We start from the raw sequence: 16,233 nt of genomic DNA, 5'->3' as shown, positions 1-16,233 counted from the left end.
TTCAATGGTGTTTTATTTTGGAAAATGATTGCATTCCTTCAAAATGTGAGGTTTGCTCAAGGAGCAGAATTGTCACCATTTCAGGTTTCTTTCCTTGACTCCCAAACTTTTCAGACTTACTGGAGAAGGTAGCCAAGCACACGCCTACATGCTGCACACATCAATTTAGGATTCCTCAGTAATTACACTTTTTTGTAATAGCGAAATGTTTTTGATTTTTTTTCTCATCTTCTTTACTCATTTCTCTCTAGAATCGAGTTGTGCGACAAAACCCCGGAGAACGAAACTACCACATCTTCTACGCGCTGCTGGCAGGAGCCAACAAGGAGAACAAAAGTGAGTCACTGCTTTAAAATGTCCTTGATGTCTCGGACAATTTCTAATTAGATCATCAGGTCGCGGTGTAATTTTTTTAAATTCTCTCCATCAGGCCTCTACTCCCTGGAAGAGTCTCCGGAATCTTTCCACTACCTCAGCCAATCAGGATGTCTGAAGGACAAGAGCCTCAATGACAAAGAGCTGTTTAACAGCGTGATGGTCAGTGAGGCTGCATCTGCTCCCCAGTCATTGATTAAACACAAAAGATTGAAAAGATTTAAAAGGATTAAACGGTGAAATGAAACCAAAAAAATCACTCCAGTTTCCTCAACTTGACCTTCAAGAGTGGAGGAAAGAATGTTGTCTCACTGATGAACAAGCAGCGAATGTATTCTCCTAAGCATTTCTATGGCCAAACCTTTTGATCGAGGGATGCAAATTGTCGATTAATTCATTAATCGTTAGTTGATTGACCTTATCGATCGATTAACGATTAAATGGTAAGCGGTGATTTTTTTCTGAGAACCTAACTTTCACAATAAAAAATGTTTAAGGAACACATTTTTTAACCCTTAAATAATGTTGAGGGTCCAATGTGACCAATTTTTTTACATTCGCGAACAGAAAAAACACCTGAAACATTTCTCCTCTGACTTTAAGTTGATTTCTAATGGGCCACATTTCAACTTTTTTTTTGAAGTTGTTTAAAAGTAACTTGTTCTATGCATACAGGTATCCACCACGCCATTTAACAAAAATGTCAATTAATTGTGACTAATTTAATTTAATTTAATCGATTAAATTCTTAATCGACTATTAATCGATAATCGATTAGTTGTTAACATCCCTATTTTGAACTGTTGCCTCTCGTGTTTTTTCCTTGCACAGGAGGCACTGAAGGTGTTGGAGTTCAGCGAGGAGGAGATCAGAGACATGTTTAAGCTGCTGTCGGGGGTCCTGCAGTTGGGAAACATCGAGTTCATGACGGCGGGAGGCGCGCAGATCACCACCAAGCAAGGTCAGTCCGCGTACAGAGAATCAACTCGGTAACAGTGCGACAGTCGGCGTTGGTGCAGTGGTGTCAAGCTCCTCTCTGCCTGCGGTCCAGTGGTCACCACCGCCAGCGAGCTGCTGGGCCTGGATGCCTTCCAGCTGTCGGAAGTCCTGACGCAGCGCTCCATAATCCTCAGAGGAGAGGAGATCTGCTCCCCACTCACTATTGAGCAGGTCAGGAGCGCGATCGGCCACGTGATCAATCCTGAAAGATTTCAGCAGCATGTTCCGCCTTAAAATCCCCCACTCCGCTGTCACAGGCCGTGGATTCCCGGGACTCCGTTGCCATGGCGCTGTACTCGCAGTGTTTCTCCTGGATCATCCTGAAAATCAACCAGAAAATCAAAGGGAAAGAAAACTTTAAGTCCATCGGGATCCTGGACATCTTCGGCTTCGAGAACTTTCAGGTCAGAGCTGTGAGGAGTTTCGCCAGGAGTTTTTTTTTTTTTTTTTTTTTTTCTTCAGCAGGTTGGAACCAGAGATGTGTTTGTGTCTGACGGGTGTCTCTGCCTCCAGGTGAATCGGTTTGAACAGTTCAACATCAACTACGCCAACGAAAAACTTCAGGAGTACTTCAACAAGCACATCTTCTCCCTGGAGCAGCTGGAGTACAACAGGTGCACATTTCCAGAACCACACATACACCTCCATGTGTACACCATACATCCATGGTCTGAGATTTGAATGGATTGTGCCTCTGGTCAACAGGGAAGGTGTCCAGTGGGACGCCATAGACTGGATGGACAACGCAGAGTGTCTGGATCTCATAGAGAAGGTATGAATGAAGTCAGGATGGTGGGTCGGAGTTACATTAGGTCACAGCGCAGCAAGTTCTTTAAAATCTTTTGCACATCTACCCAAGAATTTAAAATAGAAGTAGACTATTTTTTTCTGTCTGACTGAAGAAGAAAGCCATTTCTCTCTCAGCGTCTAGAAGTTGCCTCAGGGCCTGGACAATAACAGAGTACTGATGTGATAAAACTGCCGCTGTCTGGGGGGAAAGGGGTGTTTTTTTGGGATTTTTTTTTTTTTTTTCAGGCCGATGCAGCAACATGATGTCCTCTCTTTTCTCTGTCGTAGAAACTGGGCCTGTTGGCTCTGGTGAACGAGGAGAGCCGATTCCCTAAAGGAACCGACTTCACTCTGCTGGAGAAGCTGCACAGCAGACACTCTGTGAGTATAGCCGCCCACGCACGCACACACACACACTGCAAAAAAACAACTGCTCGAAGCATGAAAACATGACATCAGACTGTGTTTCTTGTGCAATTTCTCTGCAGACGAACCCTTATTATGTGAAACCCAGAGTCGCAGACCATCAGTTCGGCATCAAACATTATGCCGGGGAGGTGAGTTCAGTCAAATGCAATCACTTAACTTAATGACGCGCTGTTGCGTGCAAAATGTAAAATGTTTTACGAGCGACTTGTCTGTGTTGCTCAGGTTCTTTATGACGCCAGAGGCATCCTGGAGAAGAACAGAGACACCTTCAGAGACGACATCCTGAACATGCTCAAGGACAGCAGGCAGGACAATCTAAATTTGACTGTTTGACTCTGACTCTGAAGTGATACAGCTGGATGGAAACGTTGGTGAAAAATCTCTCATGGTGTCACACACCTCATTTCACTTGTTTTCTCTTAGACTGGACTTCATCTACGACTTGTTCGAGAAGGTGGGCAGCAGGAACAGCGAGGAGAAGATGGGGACGGCCAGGCGCAAACCGACTGTGAGCTCCCAGTTCAGGGTAAGAGATGCTTTGTCTTTCATAACAGATAGATTATTTGTTCTGATTAAATGAGGAAAAACACAGAAGCAGCGCCGCTGGTGATCTGGCTGAGCGCCAGGTCCTCTTCCTGTCCTTGTCTCTCTCCTCTGTCAGTACCTCAGTCCACACAGAGAACATAAATTCCCTTAATGCATGCATTTTTTCAGATTGACTCTCGTAAAACTCGAGCTGTGTGGTGTGTGGCGATAAAACTATCTAAGTTATCCAACATGTTTTAGAGGTAGTAAAGTGAGCAACAATTTTAGATGTAAAAGTGACTTTATGTACCAACCAAACACTAATGTGTCTCTATCCTGTAAACAAACTCATCGGAAATGAGAAGAGCACACTGCAGTTTCTTGCTGCTCCACTTAAAGTTTTTTTTCCCCGCAAACGCCCAATTCTTTAAATTAACCTCTTATGATGTCACAAAGGGAGCTGATAGAGGCACAACCATCATCCAGATGATGGTTCCACACACTGGAATTTCAAAATATATGAATAGACAAATCTGAAAACTGTCACTGCAAGAGGCCTTAATTAGAGAAACTGTTACTTGGTTTTTCATAATAAAGCAATACCTTTATTAATTATCAAAACATTCTCTTTCAGGATTCTCTTCATGCTCTTATGGCCACCCTGAGTGTTTCCAACCCTTTCTTCATTCGCTGCATAAAACCCAACATGGAAAAGGTATCTCGACTGTTCAGGACATCTACTGTATTGGCTTTGTATCCTGTCAGCTTTCATGTCCATGTCATAACCATCGACACTCTGCTTGTAGAATCCCAGTGTTTTCAACCCGGAGGTGGTCATCAACCAGCTGAGGTATTCTGGGATGCTGGAGACAGTGAAGATCCGTCGCGCCGGCTTCCCCGTGCGCAGAACCTTCAAAGATTTCTTCCTCCGGTTTGTATCTTTAATAAGTTCACTCTCAGCTGTGATCGACTCGACTGGTTTCCTTTGTCCCACTTTTTAAAATTATTGTTTTGATTTCTTTGCCGCAGGTACAAGATCATCATGAAAGAGAAAACACCGGCAATAGGAGACGACAAGAAGAGAAGCACAGACCTTCTGTTTAAGTACGACAAGACCAAGAAAGAGTGGCAGCTCGGCAAGACCAAGGTGAGATCCTCAATCTGGCGACGTGAGAATTGTCCTTTACTTTTCCATACACGGCATTAGACGTGTTCCTCATGAACTCTTGACCTCTTGACCTTTGCGCTGTAGGTTTTCATGAAAGAGTCTCTGGAGCAGCGTTTGGAGAAGGACAGGGACGAAGTCAGACGCCAGGCCGCCATGATCATTCGAGCCCACCTCCTCACCTTCTCTGCCAAGTAAGAAAAACACGAGTTTCCACCTAACATTGACTCCAGTGTGTGTTTTGGCATCTGATGGATACACGAGTTTCAGTCCTTCCTCAACACTTCTTGTGAGAGACTGCCCCCTCGCGATTGTAACACAGTTGCGCAAGTTATTATTGGTGTGTTTTTAAAAAAAAAAAAATACTGTCTGTTTGTGCCACAGGAAGTACTTCAAGCGCGCCCGCGCCAGCATCATCACCCTCCAAAAGCACCTGAGGAGACACATCCAGCACAGGCGCTTCGTGAAGCAGCGCAAGGCCACGCTGGTGCTGCAGAAGCACCGGCGAGGCCAGGTGGCGCGCACCCGGGTTCGAAAACTCCGAGAGGAGAAGAAGAAGAAGGAGGACGAGCTGAGGAAGAAGGAGGAGAAGGAGGAGGAGAAGCAAGAGGAGGAGGAGAAGAAGAAGGAGGAGGGGGAGGAGAAGAAGAAGGAGGAGGGGGCGGAGAAGAAGAAGGGGGAGGGGGAGGAGAAGAAGGAGGCGGGCAAAGAGGAGCAGGAGGAGGATGATGATGAAGACCAAAAGGTTTTAACCATCAGCTTCCTGCCTTTTTTTGTAAACTTTATTTCAGATACAGACAAAAAGAATTACAAAAAAAATAAATGAAATAGCGAAAAAAAAATTATACTTCTTTAAATTCAAAATGGAGTAGGAGGAACCAGAGTTTATCTAGTCCTATCCCAATCCCAATACACACACACACACACACACACACACACACACACACATATATATATATATATATATATATATATATATATATACATATATATATATATATATATATATATACATATATATATATATATATATACATATATATATATATATATATATATATATATATATATATATATATATATATATATGTACAAAGTATAGAAAAGAAAAAAACATTTCACTTCACTTTTACCTGTGAGTTTATTTTTATTACAGTTTCCAAATAGCATAAGTTTGGTTTTGTTCAAATTTAATGATAATTAAATAATACTTCTCCAGTTAATTAATTAATAAGTGGTGATCTATTGTATCAAATGTTTTTTTTTTCAAATCTATGAATACTCCTACTGCATACTTCTTGTTATCTATACAACTGGCGATTTATTCAATTAACTCCATTAAAGTCATAGATGTAGTTCTGTTTGATCTGAATCCATACTGACAATCAACTAACAAATTATGCTTCCCAATGAATTTATCCAACCTGCTGGCAAAGAGTTTTTCCAATAGTTCTGAGAACTGAGAAAGTAAAGACACCGGCCTAGAATTAGTGAATTAATTTCTGTCTCCTGATTTGTATAGTGAAATAACTTTAGCCATTTTGAACACATTCACCGGTAGAAAGCAGATGACACTTTCCCCTCCGCTCACCCTCCCTCTAGGACGAGGTGCAGCAGATGGAGGAGATCCTGCAGCTGGAGCGGGAGATCGAGCGCCTGCAGAAGAAGCGGGAGGACGAGGTCTCCCAGCTGTGCGAGTCGTCCAAGCAGGAGCTGCAGCTGCGGCGCGACGCTGAGCTCAAGCGCATGAAGAAGGAGGCGTGCCGCAAGGCCACGGGCCTCATCGAGATCCTCAACTTCGGCGGCGTGGACACCTCGGAGGGCGCCGTGGCGTCCAAGCCCGTCGCCGAGGTCAAGGCCCAGAAGGCGGCCGGTGCCTCCCGCAGCGCGTCCAAGGAGGACGAGGTGGACGAGGGCTTCCACGCCGAGGACGAGTGCATCCCGCTGCCGGACTTCCCGCCCCCCGCCGAGTCGGACGCGCCGTTGGACCAGGACATATTCGGCCAGCTGCCGCCTCCCCCGCCCGCCTTCGCCGAGGGGACGGTGCCGCCCCCTCCGCTTCCCCTGCCTGCCGGGGACGGCGGAGTCCCCCCGCCTGGAGACGCCGCCGCTGCTACTCCGCCTCCTCCAACTGCTCCGCCGCCGGCAGAGGGGGAGAAGAAGGAGGAGGTGAAAGCGGAGGCGGGGAGGAAGGTGAGCATGGTGGAGAGCCTGGTGGACGGGGACGAGCCCATCTACAGCATGCCGGCCGACACGGAGTCGGACTACGACCAGGAGGAGGAGGAGGGCTCGGTCACGGCCGGCGACGATAGCTCCGTGTCCGGCAGCAACCGGGGCAGCGCGGCCGTGGCGGACGAGGAGCACCCCAGGAAGTCCACCTGCACCAACGCCAGCATGGAGTCCTACAGAGGCAGCTCGGACTCTGTGAGGACACACACTCACACGCATCCTCACACGCGTGCACGCAGACATGTATGAGCTGCAAAACAGTGACACTACTGTTTGGGGTTTTTTTCCCTCTCTCTTTCTCTCTCTCTATTATTTCATATCTGAGTATCCAAGTGTAAACTCGTTCGGAATCATTTGACCTTGGCTTTTTTTTAATTAACAGTATGCTGACAGTGACGATGAACATGACGGACTGATGGACACGGATGAAGAAGTGACCGGTGGCAGAGTGACTTTGCTCAACGGCAACGGGCCGCCGTATTTCCACGGCTACCTCTACATGAAGGGTGAGTGTTTTCTTTTTTTCAATTCATTCAATCAAGTATTGAAAGTGGAGCCTAAATTGTTTTTCCATCACTTCACTGCTACCTGCTCCGGTTCCAGCCGGTCTGATGATTCCGTGGAGGAGGCGCTGGTGCGTGTTGAAGGATGAGACCTTCATGTGGTTCCGGTCCAAACAGGAGTCGCTCAAGTCGGGCTGGCTGTACAAGAAGGGAGGAGGCCTCTCCACTCTGTCACGGAGGTTGTTGTAGTTGTCACTGGGTCCTGATGCATGACACTCAAACTGATGCTTCAATAAAATTAGAGCTTGAGTCGTTATTTCCAGTTAAAGACTCAACATGGTCTCAGTAAAAACTCATTTTTAGGTCAGAACTCGGTGGCTTTGGGCCATCAGTAATGTGCCCTATTTTATGCTTATGTAAATGCCCTTCATTCTCTATGCCTGCATGTGAGTTCCTGTGCTCAATCTAACTCAGTCCTCTGAACCTCCTGCAGTGCTTCAAGACGTCAGTGTCCCAGTTGGTGTTTGTTCTGAATAATTCAATTAGCTCGTAATTTCCTACTTCAGTTGACTTGAAAATCTGTTTTATTGTGGTAGATAAACAAATTTTCAGTTATATTCTCAGCTCTACATCACACAAGTAATTTTGTTCTGTGTGCGTCCTGGCCTTTCTTTTGATTTTTTCTCTCTTGGTGCTGCAGAAACTGGAAGATGCGCTGGTTTGTACTGAGGGACAGTAAGCTGATGTACTACGACAACGACAGTGAGGAGAAGCTGAAGGGAACCATCGACATCCGAGCGGCCAAGTGAGATTTCCAACAAACAAAAGCACCACAGCATGAAAATAAACTTGAGATCCTCTTTTTCCTCACCTTTGTTTTCCAAACGGCAGCCACCTCTCTCACAGCGAGACACTCTTGGCTTCTCCTCCGCAGGGAGATCGTGGACAATCACGAGAAGGAGAACGCGCTGAACATCGTCACAGACGAGAGAACCTATCAGGTGTTTGCAGAATCGCCCGAGGATGCCAGGTGCGGGACGGAAAACAAACCCAATCGGCGCTCGACTGGTCTCTGAATGTGTTCTGACAGACTACACGTCTTTCTGTGCAGTGGCTGGTTCAAAGTGCTCAGCAAGGTGCGCGTGTGCACACCGGAGCAGCTGCTGGAGATGTCACATGAACAGGCCAACCCAAAGAACGCCGTGGTCAGTCTGCAGACAAGAGAAAAACAATATTTTATCAGTCTTTGACACGCGCTGAATCAGAAATACTGAATATATATATTTTGGTCTTTTTCTGAATTTTAGGGAACCCTTGACGTGGGTCTCATTGACTCAGTCTGTGCTTCGGACAATCCTGATCGGTAAGCGGATAAATCTTCCAGCGGAAGGAACACAGACCCATTTAAAAATATGTGACACTCATGAAATACAACCTCGGTTTATCTTATTATGAAAGTCGATTGTGCGAGCGCGGGCCCTCTCATCTGTGGCTTCGTCCCCCTGCAGGCCCAACTCCTTTGTCATCATCACGGCGAACCGAGTGATCCACTGCAACAGTGACACGCCGGAGGAGATGCACCACTGGATCAGCCTGCTGCAGAAACCCAAGGGAGATGCCAGGATAGACGGCCAGGAGTTCCTGGTCCGAGGTGGGAATGTGCTCACATAAGCGGTAGCCTCTAATGCCAAATGACTGAAGTGTGTTTAGCAAATTACGTTCATTGGTATTTCATTAAATTTGGAGGGAACAGCGCAGAGGAATAGGAGTAGATGATGATGAGAAGCCATAATAGATGATACGTTATGTATAAAAATTGACAAAATTATTACTATTACTGTCAGGCTGGCTCCAAAAGGAGATGAAGACAAACGCTAAGAGCACCTCGCTGAAGCTGAAGAAGCGCTGGTTCGTGCTGACCCACAACTCACTGGATTACTACAAGAGCTCCGAGAAGAACTCCTCCAAGATGGGAACTCTGGTCCTCAACTCCCTCTGCTCCGTCATTCAGCCGGACGAACGTGTGCACCGGGAGACAGGTGAGGGCGGGGAAGTGGAGGGAAAACGGGAGATACTGCAGGGGGTGGGGGTCTTAATTAGGGATTAGACGCGGGAGGTGAGGGATTAGGTGGAGATGGGTGAGGAGGATCTTGTTAAATCCGAGCAGAAGAGATGATGATTGTAGCGTAAATAAAATATTTACATTTCATTTTCACTGCAATATGCCTGATTGGCCAACCAAACGATCATTTTCTCAGGTTACTGGAACATCATTGTGTACGGGCGGAAGCATTCCTACCGCGTCTACACCAAGATGCTGAATGAGGCCATGAGGTGGACGGCTGCCATTCAGGGGGTCATAGACAGCAAGACGCCCATCGAAACTCCGACTCTGCAGCTCATCAGGGACATCAAGGTAGAACTTGGTCGGCGTCAGCGTCGCCCATTTAGACTCCTCGTCCCTCCCCCGTCCTGACGTTGGCTGTTCCCACTTGCTTCCCTCAGGAGAACAGCGTGAACCCAGATATCGTGGAGCAGATGTACAGGAGGAACCCCATCCTGAGATACACCCAGCATCCACTGCACTCCCCCCTACTGCCCCTCCCGTACGGAGAGGTCACCAGCTGTAAGTGTGACTCCAAGAAAACGTTGCTTCGAGGTTAAATTTATTGTTTTGTTTAATGGCCTATTCTAAATATGCATGCAGAAAATTGTATTTATATCACTGCAGTTGTGACCAAGATATTAGTAGGCGATTTTAAAAAGTTGAATTGAAGCACAACTTTAAGCACATCTGCACACACATTGTGGAACTAAATGATACTGCCCCCTGTAGGTTAAAATTAGAACCTGCATTTATACTGAACCCAGCCCATGATGTTAAACAGTCGTCTAGTGTTCCTTTATTTTTCTTTTAACTTTGTTCGCTGTTGCTCAATTGTGATGACTTGTGTTTTTGTCTGGTTAAATAAAAAGACCTAATGTGTTTCTCTGCACAGTGCAAAGGCAGCAGGGCTACGCCAGTCTGCAGGATGAGGCAGTTCGTGTTTTCAACTCCCTGCAGGAGATGGAGACTCTGGCGGACACGGTGCCCATCATCCAGGGCATCCTGCAGACCTGCCAGGATCTGCGGCCTCTCAGAGACGAGGTACTCTTACACTTACAAAATAATACCTGAGCCAAAAGGGAAAAAAAATGAACTGTGTTTTTTGTTTTGTGTTTTTTACTGCCACATGTTGAGTAAAGAGTATTTCTCTTCCAGGTGTACGGTCAGGTGATCAAGCAGACCAATCATGTGCCTCAGCCAAACAGCCCAGCCAATCGGGCCCACTGGCATCTCCTCACCTGTATGAGCTGCACCTTCCTACCCAGCCGAGCTATCCTCAGATACCTACGTTTCCACCTCAAGAGGTTTGTGCTTCTTAATGGATTATTGATTGATTTTTTTTCAGGTGTAGAACAAATTGTAAAAGATGTGTGCAATGCCATCTGGTACCAGGGTACGCGAGCGCTTCCCGGGCACAGACATCGAGCGCTACGCCACTTTCATCGCAGAATCCCTGAAGAAGACCAAGGCTCGGGAGTTTGTTCCCTCGCAGGAGGAGATTGCCGCCCTGCTGGTGAGGCAGGAGATGAGCACCACCGTCTACTGTCATGGAGGAGGCTCGTGCAAGATCTCCATCAATTCGCACACCACGGCTGGAGAGGTACGGGACAGACACACCATCCCGCAATTGCGAAGGCCCGGGGAAACACTAGAGTGCTGAAGCTGTTTGTTTTCGGTGTTGCTGCTGCTGCAGGTTGTGGAGAAGTTGATCAGAGGTCTGGCCATGGAGGAAAGCAAGAACCTGTTCTCTCTGTTCGAACATAATTCCGTCACAGACCGAGCTTTGGAGAGCCGAGTCATCGTGGCAGATGTGCTTGCCAAGTTTGAGAGGTACTGCTTGTTGGAAAGGCCCAGTGTGCAACAGCCTTAGTAACACACTGAGTAACACTCTTACTGAAGACACATTCATTTTAAGTTAATTTTACGCCAACAGGCCTGTTTAATGTTTCTTCCAGGACTCTGAATCTCTGTCTGTTTATCTGAAAATTCTCTATGTGAGCAGTGACGGTGCAGTTGTTTTAATGCACGTGTGATTTCTCATCGTCGTCATCCATAATTGCCCCCAGACTCGCTGGCAGCGAAGAAGAGGAGGAGGAAGGAGAGTGGAAACTCTACTTCAAGCTCTACTGCTTCCTGGACGTGGAGAGCATGCCGAAAGAAGGGGTGGAGTTCGCTTTCATGTTCGAGCAGGTGAGCTTCGCCGAGCATCCAGAGAGAGGTTAGCGTTTCGTTGCGCGTCTCCAATCATCACTCTCTCCCTCCGTCTCGCTCCAAGGCGCACGAGTCTCTGATAAGCGGCCACTTCCCGGCCTCGGAGGAAACTCTGCAGCACTTGGCCGCCCTGCGACTCCAGTATCTCCACGGCGACGGGGCAGGTCGGGCTGGGTGGAACCTTGGCACCGTATATCCTATCGGTCGGCTGCGCAACCGCATCATGCACTCCACAAAGCCGGGCGTGGGGGGAGGGGGCGGAGCCGGAGGACCCGGAGGGGGCGGAGCCGCCGACGGGAGGGCATCAGTCGGGGGACAGGGAGTGGTGCCGATAGGAGTCGAGAAGCGAAAGACGCCGAGTTTCCTCGACGGCACGCTGAGGAGAAGCTTCAAGACGGGTTCGCTGAAGAAGCAGAAGGTGAGTGATGAAGGCAAAGTTTTAATCCCGTTTTGTGTGAACTTGTCAGGCAGAATCTTTTAGATTTTCTATCTGGTACAGAACCCATACAAGGCGAATGTGAAGTGGATTCAAATTTCAAATTCTTTATTTTTTAAATATGGGACAAAGTACATTAATCAACATTTCCATGAGAAAGTAAATATACCCGAGTTAGCTAAAGGCTAATTTCCATCGGTAGTCTCTTTGCCAGGTGTTAATAGACTCAATAAAATACACGATAGACATAGACAAGAAGACATCATGAAGACAGATAGAAAGATACATTGCAAAGATTAAATAAATAAATAAATAAATAAATAAATAAATAAATAAAGTACAGTTTGGATGCAAACCTGTATTGGATGAACCAATACAGGTTTTCTGACTAAGTCGGATGTGACTACGAAGAAAACATGCTCTCCACCAAGATCTAGACCTAGAAGTTCTAATTATTACATGCTATGCTAGTCCTTTTTTTTCTGCAGCTAAGTCGCTTTCCTCTTCATCTTCTAGCACTTGTTAGGGCAACTAGGAGCAGTTGCTCAAGTATATCAGAACTTAAGAGGAAGAAGTTGTCAAGGTTGCCGAGGCAGGATTTGGGTTTGGTTCTGAACGCTGTTTAAGATCTTTGGGGGCTGATCTGTGTCGCTCCAGGTGGAGGAGGAGCAGATGCTGGAGATGTGGGTGAAGGAAGAGACGTCAGCCACACGGACCAGCGTTCTGGAGAAGTGGACGCGGCTGCAGGGCATGCCCCAGCATCAGGCCATGCTCAAGTACATGAGCATCATCAAGGAGTGGCCTGGATATGGCTCCACTCTGTTTGACGTGGAGGTATAAGTTCAGAGGAAACAGCAGATCTATGAGATTTTTTTCTCCTTCTTCCATGTGTCTATGTGTGTATGTTCGATGGCTGACTCTTCTTCTTTTTAATGTCGTGCTTTATTCGCTGCAGTGCAAAGAGGGAGGCTTCCCGCACGATCTGTGGCTGAGTGTGAGTGCAGACAATGTGTCGGTGTACAAGCGAGGCGAGCCGAAGCCTCTGGAGACCTTCCAGTACGAGCACATCACCTTCTTTGGGGCTTCACAGATCTGCACCTACAAAATCATCGTGGACGAGAGAGAGATTTTTTTCGAGACGCCAATGGTAAGACAGCTCATCATTGAACTTCTTTTGTCAATGGATTATTGACTTTCTCTTTGGTGGACCTGTTGTGACCACGGCAACACTTCATCGTGCTGCTGTTTTCTTGACACTTCAGGTCGGCGAGATCACGAAGATCATGAGGGCCTACATCAACATGATGGTGAAGAAGCGCTGCAGCATTATGTCCGTCACCAGCGTGGCCAGTTCCTGGGTCAGGTGATCACCGCAGACCAGTCTGAGCCCTCAGTTCATTGATTCGCTACAGATGCCTCCCTCCTCTGCATTAACTGGTCAGTCGTATCTAAAAAAAAATAATTTAAAAATATCGTCATGGTTGAATTGAACCAGGGCGGATCAATTGAACCAAGGGGGAAGAGGAAGAAAGCAAACAAAGCCCATTTTCACCTCTGAGGAGACGATAAGGGAATCAGCATGACTGGAAAGAACAATCCATGACTCTGGGACGGTTCCTCCAAACACATAAGCACCTCTCCCTGGTTTAGTCCTGCATGTAGATGTTCAAGCACACTCAAAACTCCTCTGCTTTCCAACACGGACAGAACTCGATTAATAATAATAATAAAGCACAACTCAGCCGCCCAGTCGCCGGACAACAGCGCCCCCCAGTGCACTGCCAGACAGAAGAAAGGCACATCTACTCAGCTTAATCTGTTTCTTTCTCACTTTTTTCTCACTTTTTTCGGAGTCTCTCTCTTTCTCTTCACGTTTCTTCCCCGTTTGTCCACCATTGCATCTTTCAATCCGCGTTAAGTTTTGAAGCAGTTCTTGTTCTTGCTTGCTTTTTTCTGTGTTCTTTCTCTGTCGTCTATTCTGCAAAAGCATCTGTGATCGCACCTGTCTGTGACTGAGAAAAAGGACTCGGCAAAGGTTTTTTTTTTTTTTTTCCTTCGGTGCCACAAAAACCAGGGGACGTGATGAATTTAACCCCACACAGCGTCCACTTGCACGCTCGCCAGTGCCATCGTGTGGCCACTAGAAGAAGGCGTGGACAAAGGAAGAGGCCAAAAGTCTTTTTGATCAACATCAAGCAGATCATCTGGAAGTGAGATTTTGGGTGTTTCTCTTCGAAGGGCAAAGAATATATCCGTATATATATGTCTACATATAACATAATATCTACTGTATATTCACAAACACATAAGCTGGACCAACATGTATTGTTTTGTACTGTATATCACAGTGGCCATTTGCACTGTACAGTATATAGAGGCCATACTAAATGCAATGTGACACCTCTTGTTTAAAATACATGCAAGTGGAGAGTGTTATTGATGGGTGCGGCGTGGCTGTACCGTTTAATGTGACCTCACGGAAAGAATAACAAATTTTTGCAAAAAAAACAAAAAAAACAAACAAAAAAAAAACGCGTGCTGCATTCTCCACGTTTCCACAAACAGTGTTTTGATGACGTCATGGCCATTGTGGGACTCACAGTGCAGGATTATTTGGAGCCATAGAATACTGGATATCCACTCACGCTGTGCTCACAACTTTTTTTTTCTTCCTTTTTACGCAAATCAGTGACTCGGACGACAACGTCCAAGAGCTCCATCTTGTCTGTGTTTCCAGCCTGTGTTTTTATACTGCTAGTACTATTAATACTGTGTATCCCTTCCTGCAATCTCAACCACATGGAAGCGCTGTGGCTGGAATGCTGCCGTGTGTGTGTGTGTGTGTGTGTGTGTGTGTGTGTGTGTGTGTGTGTGTGTGCGTGCACGTGTGTGGGAGTGTATTTATAGTGTAATCCATGAGTTGGCACAGAAAGGGAGAAAAGATAATTGAATTTATTGAGTGTATTCCTTGGAAACAAGATGTATTTACCTGACTACTAATCCTGCAATGGATGGTGTTGTGATTGTGAGTTCTGGGAAAAGCATGGGGTTTAAAGGGAAGGTTGTGGATTTATTATTTCTTATTGAACTGTATACTTGTATTGCAATGTGTATTTTGGAAGAGTAACGTATTGAAATATGACAGATTTGCTTTTTCAGGGTCAGTGTGAGAAGAGCAGGACGACGTCAGGGCCAGAGAGGATTTTAATTGCGCACTGGGAATGCCGACTTTCATCACTGTTTTGTGAGTGTGGATGTGCACTGAAAGTTTGTTTGCCTGCGAGATCAGTGACTCATGCGGAGCTGCCAGCATACAACACCTCAATCCGGGTATGAAAACACTCCAAACAGCTTGTGTTTGAACCTAAAAGAGAAAGAAAACGGGTTTTAATTTGAAAGGCCCAATGTGTAACATTTCAAAAGGATCTACTCACATGCAATAGAAAAAAAAAAATACATGAACAGGTACTTCCCAGAAAATTTGAATATCCTGAAAAGGTTGCAGTATTTCTGCAATTCAACTTAAAAGGTGAATTTGACATACAATATAAACGAATAATATGCAAATCAATATATTTCAAGTTTTTATTTCTTTGGATTTTGCTGATCAGGTCTTGCAGCTTAAAAAAAACCCCTCAAATTTTACAAGAATTTTCTGAGTTTGTGGGTTTGTGGTTTTAATAAGATGAAAATCTTAATCAGCAAAGTTACAACAAGGAACCTCTCTTTGTTGGTTTCATCTTTTTATCTTTTACTTGATATTCCAATTTTTCGGATAGTACCTGTATGTTTTTAGTTAGATAAGATCACTCATTTGCTAATAATGATTTTATATTTACAATTTGCTTTATTTATATTTGATGACATATTTATCTTGATATCATGACTTGTGTGAGAAAGGTATGAGATCAAGTGGGACATCATATAAAACAGGGATAAGTATTGTTTGCACTACACTTCATTACCGTCATACGCAACTAAATATTACACACTGGCCCTTTAAACTGTTTTATGGCCCCGTTTATGGAGTGACCTCCAATATTTTTCTGACTCAGATGCAGCTTATCAGGTCAGCTGAGGTTTGTTGGGCACGCCACAGACTAAAGCCATTATTTACAAGATACTAAGGTTGTGATTTGCTATGAGTTTATCATGCCAAAAATTTAATTGAATTAGGATTAGAAATGTGTTCTGTTTCTCGGGGCAGTAGTACAAAAGTGAAATAGTCCAAATATTTGAATTTTGATATATTTGACCGAACTGTGAGGAAAACAGGCGTCCCACAAGCCATAAAAAACAAGGAACCTGAAGCTGTTTTATAGTTGTTTTACATGCGGTTTAGTCTGTCTCTGATGTCCCGCTGAGTAGCAGGAAGTTGCCCCACAGTTACTCGAAATCCGATCAGTTTGCTTGCAAAATCTAGAGTAATAAGGTCCGACTCTGGAGTTTCTGAAATCAAATCTGT

At 45.5% G+C, this 16,233-nt stretch overlaps 1 protein-coding gene across 1 annotated transcript in view; it reads left to right on the top strand.

The window, feature by feature from the left end:
- myo10l1 (myosin X, like 1) overlaps positions 1 to 14,711 on the top strand; it is a 35,183-nt gene extending 20,472 nt beyond the window's left edge. The window contains exons 7-43 of the mRNA XM_076017738.1: positions 115 to 128; positions 252 to 336; positions 431 to 537; positions 1,207 to 1,336; positions 1,427 to 1,545; positions 1,632 to 1,778; positions 1,888 to 1,988; positions 2,080 to 2,146; positions 2,452 to 2,544; positions 2,652 to 2,720; positions 2,815 to 2,897; positions 3,016 to 3,118; positions 3,752 to 3,832; positions 3,924 to 4,048; positions 4,147 to 4,264; positions 4,370 to 4,476; positions 4,667 to 4,947; positions 5,883 to 6,706; positions 6,894 to 7,017; positions 7,115 to 7,256; positions 7,715 to 7,819; positions 7,949 to 8,044; positions 8,126 to 8,219; positions 8,322 to 8,377; positions 8,523 to 8,665; positions 8,859 to 9,053; positions 9,273 to 9,430; positions 9,520 to 9,640; positions 10,014 to 10,162; positions 10,277 to 10,425; positions 10,514 to 10,721; positions 10,815 to 10,951; positions 11,188 to 11,311; positions 11,397 to 11,750; positions 12,426 to 12,602; positions 12,724 to 12,915; positions 13,031 to 14,711. Coding sequence (XP_075873853.1) covers positions 115 to 128; positions 252 to 336; positions 431 to 537; positions 1,207 to 1,336; positions 1,427 to 1,545; positions 1,632 to 1,778; positions 1,888 to 1,988; positions 2,080 to 2,146; positions 2,452 to 2,544; positions 2,652 to 2,720; positions 2,815 to 2,897; positions 3,016 to 3,118; positions 3,752 to 3,832; positions 3,924 to 4,048; positions 4,147 to 4,264; positions 4,370 to 4,476; positions 4,667 to 4,947; positions 5,883 to 6,706; positions 6,894 to 7,017; positions 7,115 to 7,256; positions 7,715 to 7,819; positions 7,949 to 8,044; positions 8,126 to 8,219; positions 8,322 to 8,377; positions 8,523 to 8,665; positions 8,859 to 9,053; positions 9,273 to 9,430; positions 9,520 to 9,640; positions 10,014 to 10,162; positions 10,277 to 10,425; positions 10,514 to 10,721; positions 10,815 to 10,951; positions 11,188 to 11,311; positions 11,397 to 11,750; positions 12,426 to 12,602; positions 12,724 to 12,915; positions 13,031 to 13,135 — 5,483 coding nt within the window. The 3' untranslated portion in view covers positions 13,136 to 14,711. The remainder of the gene's footprint in view (positions 1 to 114; positions 129 to 251; positions 337 to 430; positions 538 to 1,206; positions 1,337 to 1,426; positions 1,546 to 1,631; positions 1,779 to 1,887; positions 1,989 to 2,079; positions 2,147 to 2,451; positions 2,545 to 2,651; positions 2,721 to 2,814; positions 2,898 to 3,015; positions 3,119 to 3,751; positions 3,833 to 3,923; positions 4,049 to 4,146; positions 4,265 to 4,369; positions 4,477 to 4,666; positions 4,948 to 5,882; positions 6,707 to 6,893; positions 7,018 to 7,114; positions 7,257 to 7,714; positions 7,820 to 7,948; positions 8,045 to 8,125; positions 8,220 to 8,321; positions 8,378 to 8,522; positions 8,666 to 8,858; positions 9,054 to 9,272; positions 9,431 to 9,519; positions 9,641 to 10,013; positions 10,163 to 10,276; positions 10,426 to 10,513; positions 10,722 to 10,814; positions 10,952 to 11,187; positions 11,312 to 11,396; positions 11,751 to 12,425; positions 12,603 to 12,723; positions 12,916 to 13,030) is intronic.
- Positions 14,712 to 16,233: the final 1,522 nt, after the last annotated feature.

The sequence above is a fragment of the Nelusetta ayraudi genome, unplaced genomic scaffold (assembly GCF_046127955.1).
Source record: "Nelusetta ayraudi isolate G7.1 ecotype Tasmania unplaced genomic scaffold, CSIRO-AGI_Nayr_v1 ptg000007l, whole genome shotgun sequence".
In the NCBI taxonomy this organism is placed as follows: Eukaryota; Metazoa; Chordata; class Actinopteri; order Tetraodontiformes; family Monacanthidae; genus Nelusetta; species Nelusetta ayraudi.
Note: the sequence above shows the minus strand (reverse complement) of the source record. Positions and strands in the feature narration are given on the sequence as shown.